Consider the following 17,794-nt stretch of genomic DNA (forward strand, 5'->3'; position numbering starts at 1 on the left):
TTAGATTTTCCAACGATAAATTTGCAGGTACAATTAGTTGCAATGTGGGTAAAAACAGAGTTATCCCAACTCAAAAGAAAGCCTGTCTTGAAACAGTTTGCGGAGTTTTGTTGATGGATTTTGGGGTAGGGGTCGGAAGGTGTTGGTTGGGTGGCTAAGGGCAACAGGAGCGAGTAGGTTGGTTCTTGTACTTTATTTGAGTGAATCTGTTGAAGTTGTGATGAGACCTAATGTTAAAGACCATTGTGATATTATTAGGGAGAGAGGCAGCTCACATGCCTGTGTTAAGGCCCCGTTTGGAGTCAGGCTATCACTTACAGTTTACTTCAGCCAGGTTCCTTATCCTTTTTGAGCCCAAGTTTTCTCAACATAAAATGGGCAAGGTGAAGCTAGGGGGGTAATTGGGAAGATCAAATTAATTCACTTATGAAGCATCCTATTGTCTGGCTCATTCTAAATGTTGAGTTCTGTGGAGACTTTAGAGATCATTCTTCTTTTTAGTAAGAACATTTTAATGATATATACAACAGATTAAAACTCCCCTTTTGGCTTAAGTGTAATTTTAGAGGTATAATATTCTGAATAAATTACTTCAATCATGGTTTGATATGCCTGGTATTCTGTCAATGTAAATTAGTTGTAGTCCAGCGTTTGTGCTCAAGGTGGTGCCATTTCCCCATAAATTTAGTGATATATTTCTTTTTCTTTCTCTCTGTTCCAAATCAAGCATATAACCTGATATGTATTTAGGACCATTTTTTGCCTTCTCACATTGGGAAGCCCCACCCGATATTATGGCATGGAAATTCACTTTTCCCATATTCACCCAATCTTACGTATGAGAGTTGAGTCATAGGAAACTAGCTGACCTGTTATTTTTATGAAGATATTTATTCAAACAGTACCTTAGATTTTGCAGTTTTCTTTTTGTATTTTGACATGAATTTGTTTTTTAGGTCTCAGTTATCTGAAAAGTTTGTAGGCCCTGGTTCCTAATGAAATAAGGGAACTAATATTAATATTGTTTTTCCCCGAACTGATTATAGCGCAAAGGAGAAAATTCATGTTGAACTTCATTTCTGCTAGGGCCACCACAGTAATCATTTCCCATGTCTTGTTAGAAACTGGACATGCATTTAAAGGTGTGGTTATTCTGTGCCTGACGTGAATTTTTTTGTTTGTTTATTTAGATCCGGGGATTTCTGTCGCGGTTTGATAATGTCCTTCCTGTCAGCCTAGCATTTGACAAATGTACAGCTTGTTCTTCCAAAGTAAGTCATTTTGCATTTAAAGGACTTGTTTTTAAAAGTGAGCCGTCAGCATTTGACCTCTGCCTTACCAGCCAGTCATTGAAACCAACTCAGGGCTTTGTTTGTGGGAGGAGGAGGGTCTAAAAAACCGAAAAGGATTTTCTTGTTTTCATTTATCTGTATTTAATCTCACAGAGAAGCCAGCCTGAAAAAAATTTGGTTTATAGTGTTTAGACAGAGACTGAATTAGATATTTTTAGCTCTGTATCAATACTTGCATCACAGTAATTTTTGCCTTGACCTTGAGATTTACTATTCTGAGTTTTTGTTCTACCCCAGAGGGTTCCCCCCTCTTACTGATCATCATAGAGCAATTTTTAAGTGTTACTCAAAGGATGGGAGATAGCAGGCAGTCTTCAGCTGCATGTCTTTTGGAGATCTGCATAATAACAAAGAAAGAATAAACAGAGATTAGGGACCTGCCTGCAGAGCCAATAAAAGGGCCCCTTCAGCTTTGATCTTTCCAGAGGCTCTAAAAATAGAGCTGGTTTGCCCTCAGTTGTAATGGGAACTGGCTGATATATTTCAAGACTACAGTGATGGCATCTTTTTTTTTTTTTTTTTTTTTTTTTTTTTTTTAAATAGGCTTTGCGATACTGTGTTATTTTTACACATATACTATATGTTACAGCTGATTTCTTTTTGGGTGCTTCCTTAAGCCCTCCGATGTCCAATGATTTGAACCTGGGCTTTCTAACCTCATGATTCTTAATAAGTAAAGATTTTCATGTAGAAATGCTGTGCAAAATCCCAAACTATGGCCTCTCAATTATAATTTCGGAATTCTTTGCAGTGTGCCCACACCTCTAAGTGTGTGAAAGGATTGATGTCTTGGAAAATTCTCTCTGTTCTGAGTTGACAGCTTTCTTTGAAAACTCGACTTATGCTTCTCATATGAGAAGCACAATCCTGCCTAGTTCCTCAAAAAAGTTAACTCAGATTTGGCAAGCGATGTTGATCAATTTGATTAAATTTAGGTGCTCAAAAATTGAATGATTCCCCTCCTCTTTTTGCTTTTGAACATGTTTTCTCATTATGCCTCCCAAGTGCCTATGGTAAGATTTAAAGCTTACCATTTGTCAGTAGTTACCCATGAGCTCATTCTGTAGTTTCTTTAAGGTATCTGTTATCCACTCAAGTTAGGGCCTCAAGAATAGCTATATGCATTTCTGTCTTCAGAAATACAAATTTTAGGATTATATACTCTTTGGTGGAGAACAATTTTTTTTTTCTTTGAATGACTGAGCTAATTGGTCTCAAAATAACTTGGCAGTGTTGATTTTCATAATGAAATCATTTGGCACAGGCGTCAGAAGTTTTCCTACCGCTTTATGTAGGTCTCACTAGTCAATGAAATAAAGATAATTGGGTTCTGTAGGTGAAATGCCGACACCCATTCTTCCTTGTTCTATTTCTAATTAAATTAGCCCTTGAGATACTGTTTCATAAAAGAATCATGAGCATATCAGTTAACTGAGGTCCCTTATATTCTTTAAAAGTGAATAGCTCTGTATTTTTCTTTCCCACTTATTGTAAGCATTAAATTAAATATAGGTTATCACTTTTTGTTACCAAGTATTTCCTCTTGGTCATTTGAAGAGTCCTGTTTTACAAAAATATGCTGGACGATTTAATACAAATTGACTTGGATTTTAACAGCTGTGCTATTCCCATAGTGATCACTTTTCATGTGGTCTGTGTATTAAGTTTCTTTTGTGCTGAAAAGATTGCTTCGTTGGTGCACATATTTCCTAACAGTAGAAACACAGCATTTACTTACTTGGCTAAATTCTTTATTGGCTTGGGTGAATGTCATTCTCTATTATTTGCAAACCTAACATTAATACTTTGAAATGACAAATCCAATTACATTTTCATCTCTATGTATGTGAATTTTTCTTAATGCATACTTAGCACCATATTTTCTGAACTGAGTCATAATAGTTGTCATTGTTTCAAAAAGATTCTTTGGAGCTAAAAATGACTTTTTCACAACTCTCCTTGGACATTCATGAAGTAATTTTTTCCTGCAATATTTTCAGTATTTTTTTTTTTTTTTCCTAGAACCAAGGCCCTTTAACCACAAATACAGTTGGAAAGGTTAGGGAGACAGAATAAGTTCTGCTAAAAATGCTCTTGTTTATTACCTTATCTATAGTGAGTAGAGACCCTTTGTAGGGCTGGAGATGGAGAAGAATGTGGTTCCCTGCTTCTAGGACAGGACAAATCAGCTACTCACAAATTGTTTCTTACCTATTTGGTCTTAACTTGGCATATGGCCAGGTGAAGTGTTTCATCTTGCAGAAAAAAATTTGAGGGATGCAGCGGTGGTGGTGGGGGATAGGATTGGGGGTCCCAGAGTGGCTTTCATCCCAATTTCTGTGTATTGCATTGCAAAACTTTCTAGAATGATTGTATCTGCCAGTGGAATTTCAAAAACTTTATCAGCTATATAAGCTATGTTTTTAGTTCTCAAAAGGAGTTCAGAGCCAAGTAGAATATTGTAAAGTTGCTACCAGAGTATAATTTTGAAACCAATATTCTGAAAGAATTTCTTGTAAGATATTAGGTTAGTTTGTTCTTATTAGCCTTTTACCGAAATATTTTTGGGGGCTTGAGGTATTTTTTTTGTAACATTTTATTTCTATATGACTTCTTTGTAAGCTTAAAATTATAATAGTACAAAGAACTCCTATATACCCTTTACCCAGATTCACCAGTCATACTTACTTATTGCCCCATTTGTCTATATGCCTGCTCTCCTCTCTACCTTTCTATCTCTTCCTGTTCTTTTTCTTTCACTTCTCTCTGCTTGTATGTATATATATGTATTTTCTCTTAACCGTTTGAGAGTAAGTTGTAGACATTGTTCTCCTTTATCCCTAAATACATCAGTGTATCTTTCCTAAGAACAAGCACCTTCTCTTACCCAAACACAATATACTTATCAAATTGAGGCTATTTAATGTCAGTACAATACTATTATCTAGCCCACCGTCCATACTTCAAATGTAGTTGTTTGTACTAACAGTGTTCTGGATAGTCTCCACCCTCCCACCCTCTCGCCATCTCGGATGAGGATCCAGTTCAGGATCAAGTGTTGCCTTTAGTTGTCATGTCTCTTTGGCTTGCCTCAATCTGGGAAGGCTCTTTAGCCCTTCTTGTCTGTCTTAACCTCAACATTTTGAAGTGTACAGGCCAATTATTTTGTGAAATTTCCCCATGATTTGGATTTGTCTAAAGTTTCCTCCTGATTAGATTCAGGTTATGAATTTTTGGCAAAGAAGTGATGCTGTAGCCTCATGTCTGGAGGTGCATAATGTATTTTATCCCCTTTGGTGATGTGAATTTCCCCCTTTCCATATTTGTAACTACCATCCCCGGCAGTGGAATAGCTGACTCTCATTACCTGCAATGTATTTATTCACTTACTCAAGTCTAGAATACTCAGAAAGTAGTTTAAAAAAACTACTAGCCCATAATCTGCGGAAAGTAAACCCAGTAACTAGAGTTTAATATCTGTTCTTAGTTCTTTTTTTCTAGGTAGAATTCATACAGTAAAATTCATGAATCTCAAGAGAACAATTCTCTAAGTGTTGGCAGCTGTCTACACTCATATAACCTTCGCTCTAATCAAGATATAGAACATTTCCGTCACCCCAGAAAGTTCCCTCATACCCTGTCCCAGTCAAGCCTGGAATGGGAGGGGCCCGGAGTAATGCTGAATATTGTGACTATTCTCTTTCCCTATGAGTCATCAAGCTAGGCACCTTTTAGTGGTTTATGCCACAATCGCCTTGCTTCTGGGACACAGAAGTTGACTAGAAACTTCCATCAGGCCTGCAGAGTCCGGCATGGTGTGCTCTTGATTTTGTTGCACAATTCTGTCATTCACAGCCTTTGTGAAATTGCAGGAGCAGTCTGTTATGAAGAAGCAGGCTCCAAATGTGGTTTGCATACCATCTGGGACCTTCCCACTGCACAGATGTAGCAAGATGTGCCCAGAAACCTGATCTTGAGATTTTAATTAGTGATTAGCAACCCTAATAATATACTCATTCTGGTGTTTACTGTGAGATGGGATCTTCTGTGGCAGTATTGATGGGTTATAATTAAACTTCTCAAAATGATTTGTTAGCTTTTTGTGTGCATCTGTGTATGTGTGTTTTGAGAAGTGCTAGGCAGAAGGTGGTGCAGAAATAATAAATGTGAGCTGCTATTATCGTAGGGTAAATTAAGTATTTTTGGCCTTTGTCATGGCCAACCTGCCAATTTATCTTTTGATGTTATATAATACTACCTTTCCTCCATCATATTCACTTGTTACTGAAGTAAAGGGTGCAGTACCAAAATTAAACTCGGCTATTTAAATTTTCTCTGAGAAAAACCTCTGTCCCAAGGTACCCTGTAGCCTAAGAACTCTGCAAATGTACAAAGTAGAGAATTGAAAGGTAAATCGTAGATTTGGAAGAAAAGGTTAGTCTTGCTGTGTCTCTCTTAGCAGGCTCTCATTTATTCAATTGACATTTGAGTCCTTGCTGCATGCCAGAGATACAAAGATGATTAAAATAGCCACTGCCCTCAACCAACGCTATCTAGAGGGTGAGCCAGGCCTATAAACCAATAGAGTGATCTCATTACATTCAATATGCTCTGTAGGCAAGGCTCTGCTCTCATTGTGGTTCCTTAGTACCAATTAATTTTGCCAAGACGGAAAAGATCAGGGAAGGCCTTGCAGAGGGCGACTTCTGAGTCGATGTGAAAGGATGAGTAGGAATTTGTAGAAAGACATGGAAGAGAGAAGACAAGAAGAAAGCACTCCAGGAAGAGAGAGTACCATGTAAATAGCTAGAGGCAAGAAAATATGGCACATTTGTGAAGTTGTTCAGTACAGTGGCTGTGTCTGAGTCTCGGATACCTATTTCCCTACAAGCTGTCCTTTTGTCTTGGTGAGCACCATTTTGATTTCAGGCCATTCATTGAGTCAGAATCTCATGCCTTGTGTGTAACATTTGAGGCTGCTGTTCTGAATTTTACAATTCCATATAAAGTTTTTTCACCTAGTGCCAAACTTAGGGGGTTTCCTAGTCTTAAGAAATACAGCCGCTGCAACTGGGTGGTATGGAGGCCAGGGAGTCAGGGAATTTCCAGGGACCTGGCCGTGCATCCCTCATTGACCAGCTGAAGGACTATGAGCAAGGTGTCCGTAACCCCCCACCCCACCCCTACCCCACCACCTCCATTTCTTTTTTCTTTAAATGAGTCAGTTGGATAAGCTTAGCTCTGGCTCTGTGTTGCCTCTCTAAGTTACTACACTTCATATTTTATATTTCCTTTACTAATTTTATTTTATTCTTTATTCCATAAGCAATGCATTTTAATTGCAGAAAAATCATAAAATAGATTTAAGTGTATAAAAATAACAATCATATTCCAACCACTCTGATCACTGTTCACCTTTCCTTTCTACCCTTTGTGACTTTTTTTTTTTTTAACCTTATCCAGGTACACATAGATAATTTTTCTTTCCAAACATTCCTACTTTAACTTTGAAATTAGCTTTAGGCAGAGGGATTTATGGTGCTACATCTAGGATGCTCCTTGCTCTTCTGATTTGATAGAGTTTTAAATCTCAATCATTTACAAGGACTGGCCAGAGCCCAATCAGAAGAGCTCTCCAAAGTTTGTGCCAGGAATTTTTGCATACAGCTTCTCAGTGGCAAAGATTATTCAAAACTGGGCTGCAGCCAAGCTTTCCTCTCCTTTCCAAAAGGGACATAAATCTCTGATTTGGAAAATGATGAGTAACTCCCAGGTTCTCTTTTCCTATCTCTTTTACCCAGTGAGGGCCTCAAGTCTTCTATTTTAATGTGAGATGGATTCCATATGTATGATTGTGTGGTGTAAAGTGTATCCCACATCTTGTCCTTAGCAACTAGTGTTTCCCCAATCTCCAGAACTGCTTGGTTCCCATATGGAGATGGAATATCCAGCCAGAGCCAGCATAGAGTGTTTAGTTGCAAGTCATAACCTCAGAACTCTTGGCTCTTCACCTCCTTGAAAAACCTTGGACCTTTCTCCCTTTGCTTCAATTTCCTCATCCGTATAGTGGGGAAAATATTTTCTGTTTCCCAGGGAAATTGCAATGGCTGACGTGTATGCAGTTCCCTGTGACCAAGTACCAAGGCCTTTGCCCACTCCTGGGACTGCTGTTGACATTAGAAACAAGAAGAAAGCATAGACCTCTGTGATCACATTGGGTCTCCTGGGGTGTGCAGATCCCTTTCTGGGCTCATTGTTTGTTTAGGAGCAGTACAATGAGAGGCAGGTACAGTGAGAAGCCTGAAAGACATAAAAGGCTGCAGAAACCTTCTGTTATGTCTCATAACTATTTCTACCAAAACCTGTTCCATGATTCCAGAGAACTCAACTTTTGCTTGTTACCTCTGACCTGTGGTCTGTGAAGACCACCTAATCAGCAGTTAAAGCTTATACAGCTTAATTCTTTCCCTGCCACTTGTGTTCACAAGGACATGCCTAGCTTGTCTAAACGTTTTTGTTTTTTGTTTTTTGTTGTTTTTTTTTTTTCTTCTTACAGGACCTCTTTTACAACCCAGTCCAGAAAGTTCAGGGCTGTGTTCTAAGATGGTTCTACTGGCAGCTTAGCTCATGCACAGCTTTCAGATTATTGAAATACTGGTTTCCATTTAGTTGGGAACTAATCTTATTCACGCTTAGCCTTCCCCTCCACCAAACCTATCCCTTGCTGCTGTGGTGCCTAAATATTTTGAGTCATGGACCTTGTTCAGACTTGAATGAAAGCTGCAAACCTTGCTCCCCTGAAAAACACAGAGCCACACAGTTTTGCAGATAGTTTTGGTGGTTTCGTGAAGACCCCATAACATGCCTGTGGATCCAAGGACAGAGCTCTTACTCTGAGTTTTTCTTTCTTTCCAGCCAGCCACATAGTGGCTTCTCCATGTGGCTTTGGAAAAGTTGCTGTCTCTTATCTCATTTTCCTCAATTGTAGAAAAGGGAGATATAATCTGAGATTGAATTGTTTCTTGATGAGCTATTTCATTTCTTTAGATCCAGCTACATCCAATGGGAGGCCAAGGGCAGATGCCCAGCTTGGAGCTCTAAGGGTCAGTTCTCCCCCCACCAGTGGTTGCATTGATTTTGACACCTGACGGGCAGAGAGCCCCAACTATCATCTGTTAGACTACTTTCTTTTTTATTTATATAATACACTCCTCCTCTCCCCTCCTCTCTTCACCCTGAATAACTTTGGACTGTAGGGAGGAATGAACATGAAAGTAACTGCTGGTTCTTGGATGGTTCGGGGAAACATCAGCTTGAACTGAGAAATCTTTTAGAACATATGTGCTTGTACATACAAGGGTAGCAAACAATTTAAATTTTATGTATCTGTATATACATATATTTTAAAAATTGAATTTTTAAAACACCCAAACATTTTTAAATGAGTTTATTTTCGTAACTGTTATAGCAGTTGAATTCAACAAACATTTGAGCTCGTATCTTATATTTTTGGATGATACAAAAGTGAATAGACAACTTCCAAAGTTTCTGATATCCTTCTAAACAAGGTAGGAAAGTTACACTAGATGATTATATCATCCAGTACTGTGTATGTAGTTATTTGAACATCTTTACCCAAGAGTTGTTGCTAGCTTGGAAGGGGTAACTAGTTCCTGGAAAATAGTAGAAACTGATTAAATATGTTTTGAATGGTGAGAAAAATTAATGAATGATTTGATAAAGGAACAACATAGGAGGAGGGAAAAGAAGATAGCCTCTGCCCTCAAGGAGCGTACAGTCTGGTAGGCAGCTAAGACACAGTAGCAGATAGCCCTTTTGCCTGTTAGTGTGGAAATATGATTTATCATCAAACTATTAATGGTAGCTATTATTGAATGTTACATTCCATTATTCAGCTGAGCTTCTTTCCAGCTTTTACTACTTCATTATGTTTAGATGATGCTTTCAACGATTTGTTATTATATCAGAAGGTCATTTCCAGAGAATATTAAGACAAGAAACCTTTGGGATTCATCATCAATCATAAATGCCTTAACATTTTATGAAAGGACACATTTTGGCTTTGAGTTCTGTGAAGGGTTTAGCTTGCTCTCTGCAGGATTTTTTAATGTCTCCATTTTATTTTTTCTAAAGGGCCTTCCAATATCCTGTCCAGGTATTTCTAAAAATACTTAACACTATAGCCTTTTTGCCATTTAGAAGATGTGAAAGAACTGTTGGAAAACATCCTATTCCCCAAATTATTGTATTATGACTTGTTTATATAACGTTTTATGTGACGATAGTGATAAATTCTAGAGTGCCTGGCCTTCTTAAGTTTTAAGTAATTCTTTCATCATAAAGTTTTGTTAGAGTTTTCTTTTTCATTTTTAACAAACTTACTGTGATAACATATACCAGTTTTCCATTTTAATTATGAAGTGTGTATTTCAGTGGCATTAATTACCTTTGCAGTGTTGTGCTCCCATCACCACCATCCATTACCAAAACTTTTTCATCATCCCAAGCAGAAAACTCTGTACCCATTAAGCAACAACTCCCCATTGGCCATTTTCCCCTGCCCCTGGTAACCTCTGATCTATTTTCTAACTTTATGAATTTGCTTATTCTAAATATGTCATCAGTATAATCACAATACCATCCTTCTGTGTCTGGCTTATTTCACTCGGCATAATGATTTCAAGTATGTAGAACTTAGTTCCTTTTTATGGCTGAATAATAATCCATTGTATGGATATGGCACATTTTGTTAATCCATTCATCTTGGGTTGCTTCCACCTTTTGGCTGTTGTGAATAATGCTGTTACGAACATGGGAGTGCACATATCCGTTCAAGTCCCTGTTTTCAGTTATTTTGGGTAGATACCTAGAAGTGCAATTGCTGGGCATATCATTCTGTTTACGTAATCATTTTTTTGTTTTTGTTTAACAGTGAAGAAAGGCAGCATGTTTTTTTGTCTTCTAGAACATTAATTTCTGATAAAAGCACACCACCCAAGTTAGCTATCTTGGTAGAATTTGTATCTACCAGGCTAAAATTGTAAAGCAATTGTGACCCTTAAACAGAAGCAAATGTGCCAAATGTAAACAGTTAACAGGAAAATAGACATAATCATGTTTTGCAAATTAGAGGACCCATTTTAGCATTACATAAGTGTATATTCAGCAGTGTCTTGAGAAATAGCAGTATCACCGGAATAACTGCTCAGTCCCCCAAGAGGCCTACTTCGAAGGATATGTTAAATAGTCACAGTACCTTGTAGTCAGAACTTATCTGCCATCAAAACTCTGGGCAGTTTAGGTGTCTTTGCAGTTGATCCTGGATTTGCTGTAGCGTTTGGATATTTTTAAGAACTTGACACTCTAACTTGGGTTAGAAATCCATTCAAAAGTATATTTTTGTATTATTTGTAAAAGTGGAAGAGAGAACTATGGTTTCTCCCATTTCTTAATTGTACTTCAGATTTTCCTGTCCTTTAATGTCAATTCTTTCATGAAGGATCTTAGAGGTAGAAGGTAACAAAAGAAGGAGTTGAGGTAAGAAGCAATTACTCATTGTTGCATTAAAACCTCTCACAGGTCCCAAACATGGACCATGAGCTCAGTGCTGCTTTTCCTTAAAGAAGACCATTTATTTTGTTGCCTGAGTAAAACCATCCATAAAATTGCCAATAATACAGATTGTCTTTGTTAGTTCATTTTGACCTGAATGACAAAGATTGACTTGAATTGTAGCACAAATGGATTTAAAAAGAGTCCAAAATGACTTACTGATAAATCTATTTGAGTAAGAATTGAAAAACAAAAACACCACACACCTTTCTTAGAGGAGAAAAGTTTCCCTTCACAACATCTGCTGTTCTTAACCTGATTGCTCACTGCTTCCTGTTACTGAGACTAGTTGAGTAGGCACTGATTGGGATTATACCTGCAAAATGAAACTTGCGTCATTCTGTAGCTCACTCTCTGCAAAAGGACTGCAAGTTCTAAGGAATGGCCCCTGTTCAGAGTAGACCCTGGGGGAGGGTATACACTTAACTCCAACTCTCTTGCTAGCTCAAAACAGTTGACAAGTGCTTCTTGGGAAATTGCTTCAGATGTCACATCTCTTAATAGTCTTGGCAGTGGTGAATTCTTGACCTTTGAGGGCGGGTTGGTTTGTTTTTTTGTTTGTGTGTGTTACTGGACCAAGGAGGTGGATTCTTTTGCCTGATGCAATCAAATGACCGATTCCTGAGACACTGGGGTTTCAAAAAGAGAAAGAGCTTATTGCTAGGCGTGGAACAGGAGAACAGATGGCCTATTGGTCCAAAATCTGTCTGTAGTAATTCTGATAGTTTTATAGCATCCAAAGATGGGCAGGTTTTAGGATAATGAGTACAATGGCCCCAGATTATGTAATTAGAAGTGATCTAATTATTGAACATGAGCAGATTGATTACTTGCTTAGTCACAGAACATATGTAAGGAAATGGCTGCCTTAATATGATGGGCATGAATTTTAGTATTATAATAAGGTATAGGTGACTTGTAGGTTAACATCTAAGCTACTGAGGAGGTCAAGCGGGCCCATTTTGGTTAGATCCAGCTTCAGTTATCAAGATAACTTTGGACTTGGGGTAGCTTAGTTCTGGGCTGACCCAAGACCCTTCATTAATAAACATGAGGGGCTGTCTTTAGTGATCATAAGACTTTGAAGTCAAAAAAACTGGATAAATGGGCACAAGTGAAGGTAAGTCACAAGGTTTTTACAATCACAAGGGCACAAGATAAAGGCTATACAGTCATTATCAGAGATCAAGGCAGCTGGATTACAGTTCAGGTTTCAGATATTTCCCTCTGCCCTAATATACAAGAAAGTAAAAAGGAATATCTGTATAATGATTCAGTAATCATAATCGGTCCTTAAATCCTAACTTTGTGGTTACACTTATTTGTTTTTGGAAGATGCCAAGAGTCATTTGAATCCCTGTGTTGTAAATAAAGGCCATGAACATTTGCAAGAAAAAGTTAAAAACTTAAAAAGAACTGCAAGAGCTTAAATGACATGTGGGCCTGAATAAGTGAGAACTTTAGAAGAAGGGAACTCAAATTATCCTCATCTTTTGAACTAATAACTGGCTAAGAGATGACAGGAAATTTTGATATGGTTGATGAGATAGAAGTGAGCAGTGTGTTTGGAGACCTAGCCACCTACTAATTCTGGAACCTTGGATTTGTATCTTAAACTTTCTGAGCTTCAGTTTTCTCAGGTGTGAAAAATAGTTAAAATACCTTTTTGGTGGTCATGATGATTAAACGGGAACTCCTATGCAGGAGTCATGTAATTGGCACTCTGTACATGCTTTTGATTGCTCCTTTGTGTGAGCAGAAATCAGATGCCATTCCCATTGCCTTTTATAAATGCACTTTTTTGTAATTTACAGCTATAGCAAACTTTCCATCCTTAGGAGTTAGCAGAGTGGGAGGGGAACAAGAAATGATGAGCAATTCTTTTAAAAAGGGCATGGCCTCAAGAGGCAGAGCACATAGTAATGTGTTGGTGATCAGTTCTTTGTCTTTTTCTTTCCTTTTCCCTTTTCTTTTTCAAGTAGGCTGTTAATCTAGGGCTTTAATTATTAACCAGAGTGAAGCTGAGGTTTCATGTTTCCTGGAGCATGGGTAGTGGGGGAGGAGGGGTAAATCCTCCTATTTCCTGGAGGCGGAAGTCATCCCAATGTCAGACCACAACTTCAGAGGAGCTCGCATAAACCTTGGAAGGGCTTCCTGGCTGTGTTCCCTTTAAGTCGGTCTTTTAGGGGCAGAGACTTGAGAGAGCCAGGCTCGCAGTTCCTGTGTCAGTGCTGAGCCCAGCACAAGGCCTGCTGCCCTTTAGGGCGGTTGTTCTTCTCAGCATCTCACACCTCTTCTCAGAAGCCTTTCTCCAGCCTCATCCATCTTGCTTTTTCTTGCTGCAGCTAGAAATGGGCGAGAGGCCGATACAACACAACAAGGAGGGATCAGCTGCCTTGGTTTAATCTTTCCAGGAGCTGCAGCATTTCACTGCTCCTTTGGCATCATTTTATGGTTGTTTTCCCAGTGTCCTTTCAGGTTTCCTGTGAAGTGGCTAGCAAGAGAACTTCCCGTCTATCAGGTAGAGAGAATACTAGGTGCGGAGAAATTTCTTAGAAGTCGAGGATTTCCATCTTACAGCTCACTTACCTGCCATGTTAAACATGTGTCAATTAGTGATGTGGTAGGATTAATTCATACTTAGAGGTCCATTGTACTCACTGGGGGATGGGGGGTGATTCCACTTTAAATCTTTAGCATCTTCGAGGACCCATTGGTTAAGCTCCATTAGGCTAACTATCTTTGGGGGACTTGTCCTTTTAAAGGGGAATCCTGATATCCAGGGACATGTATTTCTTATGGTAGCATTTCAGACTACAAAACGGGTATCATCAGGAAAATTGTGTGCACTAGATCAACTTCTAGGTGCCCTCCAGTACAGATGGAGGGTGGGGATAAAGATTTAAAAGTTTTCCTAAAGAAACTGATTATGACAAACATAGTTCACTTTCTCATTTTGGTTAATTTTCAGCCTAAGCATTTTTAAAGACATGTTGAGCTTAGGGACATGGAGGTGCTGAGAATCCAAGACAACGCTGTTTTGAAAAATGCAAATACTTTGGTTTTGTTTTTACTTAAGGAAGGAAGATAGTTGCCTCCCTCTATTCCTTTAAATACAGATATTGTTTAAATGACATCATTTTGAGTAGAATACAGAGTCGTGGTTTTGGGGAAATCAAAACAAAGCAAAAACAAAAACCAGATATTGGGCATCATTGCATTCCTGGGGCCAAGAAACAAGTGATGGTATTTTGGGCAGGTTCCCAGGCCCAGCAGAACCCACACTCCAAGGCTGTCTGAATAGCTTCCTGTGGTTTCCCCCACTGAAGCAAAACAGCCTTTCTCTTAGAGGGTCCAGGATGGCAAGTTTGTGCATCAGATTGATCAGAATCATGATATTCCTAAACTGAGGTTATGTCCCAACAAGTTTCATTTGGGAAATCTCATGCACTGCAATTTTTGCAAATTGAGCTGAGTCAGTTTCACTGCTCCCAAAGGTGCAATTCTTTTTTTTTTTTGGTATATATCTGTAGCTTCCAATGATGAAATGTTATCATCTTACCAGATGGTCTGTTACAATGAAATCAAGTCTCAGACCAAGTTCCACCACTTATTCGTACATTTATTAGCAAGCAGGCATGAAAGTTAGTCTTTCAACCTGTTCTTATAGCCTGGGAAAAGCCCCAGCCGTCGTGCTTTCAGTGTATTTCTCACATCAGAGGTTCGGTGGAGACAGATGTAATAATATTCTAGTTACAGGACATAGCTAACCATTTAGTCAGATCAGGTGGTAGAATCTTCTAGTAATGTCCAAACCCAGGACTGGAGATGGATAGCCCCAGGCCCAGAGCACCACTGCCAAGGACAGTAGGTTGCTGGTTGGTCGGATTCTTATAATCTGCATGTATGTACAAAGTTGGAAGTCCCTGTGTAATTCCAGTCAATCCATATATTTTGAACACCATTATTTTGATCAGAAAAATTATACACAACCATCTTTTATACTCATCAGGCAACCCTCTAGTGTAGATTTAAAGAGCTATACTTGATGTACTTATAATAGGCTGACTCTGGAGGGTAGACTTCTGAGTAGTCTTTCAAAAGCCAAGCAGCCACACCTGGAATATGCATTCTTGATTAAAATATTTCAAATGCTAGCTACCCCTGGGGGATAGAGTATGTACAGCCTATGTTCAAGAATTTAAAAATTAATTGTAGATAATACAACAGATCTCTCTCTAGTTGACCCTGGAATATTGTGTCTTCTATAATGTTGCCAGCCATTCATGAATGACCTGACATGTCACCTGATCACTGACCTGCCATGATGAATTAGCCAGAGCTGTAGATGAATGGTTCACCCATAAGGCAGAGAAAGGAGGGAAGAAAATTGTAATTTTTGTTGATTTTGTAGGCTCTTCTAAGCTCTTTTACATTCCTTCTTCTGATCTTCTGATACGTGTGGGGGTATTGTCTCCCCTGTCCCATTTTGCAGACATATCTTAGTTGAGGTTCATAGAAGGAATAAACTGCAGGAACTCGAAATTTGAAACCTCATTCTTTACAGTTCTTCTGCACTATGTAAGGGCAAGTTGCTACCAAGAAGAACTATCACTATTCTTCAGAGAAAAACATAGAATTTTTTCACCTTGGGGCGGGTGTTGGAAGGTAAGACCATGTACCCGGGATGTAACAGAGTGCTATGAGATTGCTACCTGAACTAGTGGCAGGCTAGGTATTTAAGCCAACTCTTACTGAAGTCATCTAAAGAAACTGGATGAATTAATTTTTAAATCTTTATAAACATCAAAAATCTAATTGTGAGAAATTCAGTTGATTTAGAAGAGGGTGTGAACACAGAGGAATGAGCCTAGGACTGGGCCACTTTTGCATTGTGGGTGTTTGGTGATGTAGAGAAGGAAGTTGAGAGCCAGACCTGCACTTTTGGTGTCCTTGTAAGGTTAGAGGAATAAAATTTGGAATCTTGATCCTGTCAAGCCTGGGAGCTCTTGTAAACCATTACCCACTATGGGCTGGGATCTCCTGAAGATACTCCTTTCAGAGTAAGGGTGAACTGGAAATAAACTAGCCTCACAATGGCTACTGCCCAGTTTCATATCATCTGAGTGGCCCAGAAACATTAAGGCTTACTTAGATTAAGGTGATTCCATTTAGCTAACCCATAGGTACAAGGTAAAAGCAGTGAAACTGCCTTAGAAGAAGATATCATGATCCTAGTCCAATTTATTTCTATAAATAATTCCTCAGTTATATTATCGAATCACAATCAGCAGTAACTAGGCACAAAAGGAGAGAAGTCACCGTAAGTGAGAACCAGCAGAAGCAAAAATAACAGAAACAGACCATGGGGATTTTAGATCTTGGACTTATACAACTCTGCATGTAGTAGTCAAGGAAATAAAAGCCAAACTTTAGTTTCAGCAAGTACTGAAAGCTCTAAAGTGGCATTGTAGATTCAAACAAACAAAAACAATACAAATTCTAGAACTGAAAATACCAAAACAAGCTGAGCAGGTTTATGGGCGATTAGACACAGCTGAACAAACTAGAGAACTGGAAAGTTGGTTAGAAGAAACTGAAGCACAGAGACCAAAAAGATAATATAAAAGAGACAGTGAGGATAAAGTGAGATGGTCTGACTATTACATAATTGGAGTATGAGGAAAAAAATGGGGAAAGAGAATGGTGCTATAGAAATATTGGAAGAGATTAATTAAACATTTCTAAACAGCTGAAAGATATCAAGCCTCAGATTCAAGAGGCCCAACAAATTAAAAAAACAATAAAATGAAATCCTCTCCTAGACTGTCATAATGACACTGCAGAAAACAGACAACCAGGAGAAATCATGAAAGCTGTGAGGGGGAAAAAGACACTAACTTCTCTAGAGTAGTGGTCAGATTTACAGTTGACTTCTAATAGCAGAGTGTAATCTGGAAATGGTGGAAGAATATCTTCAATGTGCTGAAAGAAATACCCACCAACAAAGAATTACAAACCCAGCAGAAATTATCATTCAAGAATGAAATGAAATCTGTAAATTCTGTAGAAATAAGTAAAAGCAAAGAAAGTAGTAAATATATGGATAGACTAAATGAACATTGTATAAATCAATACAGTATTGGATGGGGTTAGGAAATACAGAGACATTTTAAATCCACGACGAAAGTATAAAAGTTGGGAGGAGATAATACAGAAAAGTAAAATGAATATATATATATTATTATATTGTTAAGTGAAGGCCTGTATAACTACTACCCAGTTAAGAGCATAAACATATCAGAAGTCTCTACAAAGCTGCTTCCTTATCACAACCTCCTACTTGTGTCCTAGAGGTAACCACTCTCCTGGCTTATGTGATAAGGCTACTTTATAGTTTTCCCACTAAATCTGCCTCCCTAAAAAAAAACACTTAGTTTTGCCTGGTTTGGAATATTGAATTTATAAACTTACTCTTTTGTATCTTGCTTTTTAAAATTTAATATTAGGTTTTTAAGGTACATGGAATTAGACTGTTCTGAGGTTCTTGCATTACCTTGGAGGAGAGTAAAGATATTAACATTTGACTTTGAGAAGTCAAGCATTTATGTTGTGTTCCAGTTCGCTAATGCTGCCATTATGCAAAATACCAGAAATAGATTAGCTTTTATAAGGGGGGGTTATTTGTTTACAAAGTTATAGTCCTAAGGCCATAAAAGTGTCCAAAGAAAGGCATCAACAATAGGGTATTTTCACTGAAGAACACTGACGGCGTCCAGGAAACCTCTGTCTTCTGGGAAGGCGCAGGC

At 38.4% G+C, this 17,794-nt stretch overlaps 1 protein-coding gene across 13 annotated transcripts in view; it reads left to right on the forward strand.

The window, feature by feature from the left end:
- The window catches only part of ATG7 (autophagy related 7), a 265,995-nt gene that overhangs the window by 105,699 nt on the left and 142,502 nt on the right, over positions 1-17,794 (forward strand). For all 13 annotated transcript variants that reach the window (XM_037802033.1, XM_037802021.1, XM_037802012.1 and 10 more), the window contains one exon: positions 1,191-1,271. In XM_037802033.1, coding sequence (XP_037657961.1) covers positions 1,191-1,271 — 81 coding nt within the window. The remainder of the gene's footprint in view (positions 1-1,190; positions 1,272-17,794) is intronic.

Source organism: Choloepus didactylus, chromosome 1 (genome assembly GCF_015220235.1).
Source record: "Choloepus didactylus isolate mChoDid1 chromosome 1, mChoDid1.pri, whole genome shotgun sequence".
Taxonomy (NCBI): Eukaryota; Metazoa; Chordata; class Mammalia; order Pilosa; family Megalonychidae; genus Choloepus; species Choloepus didactylus.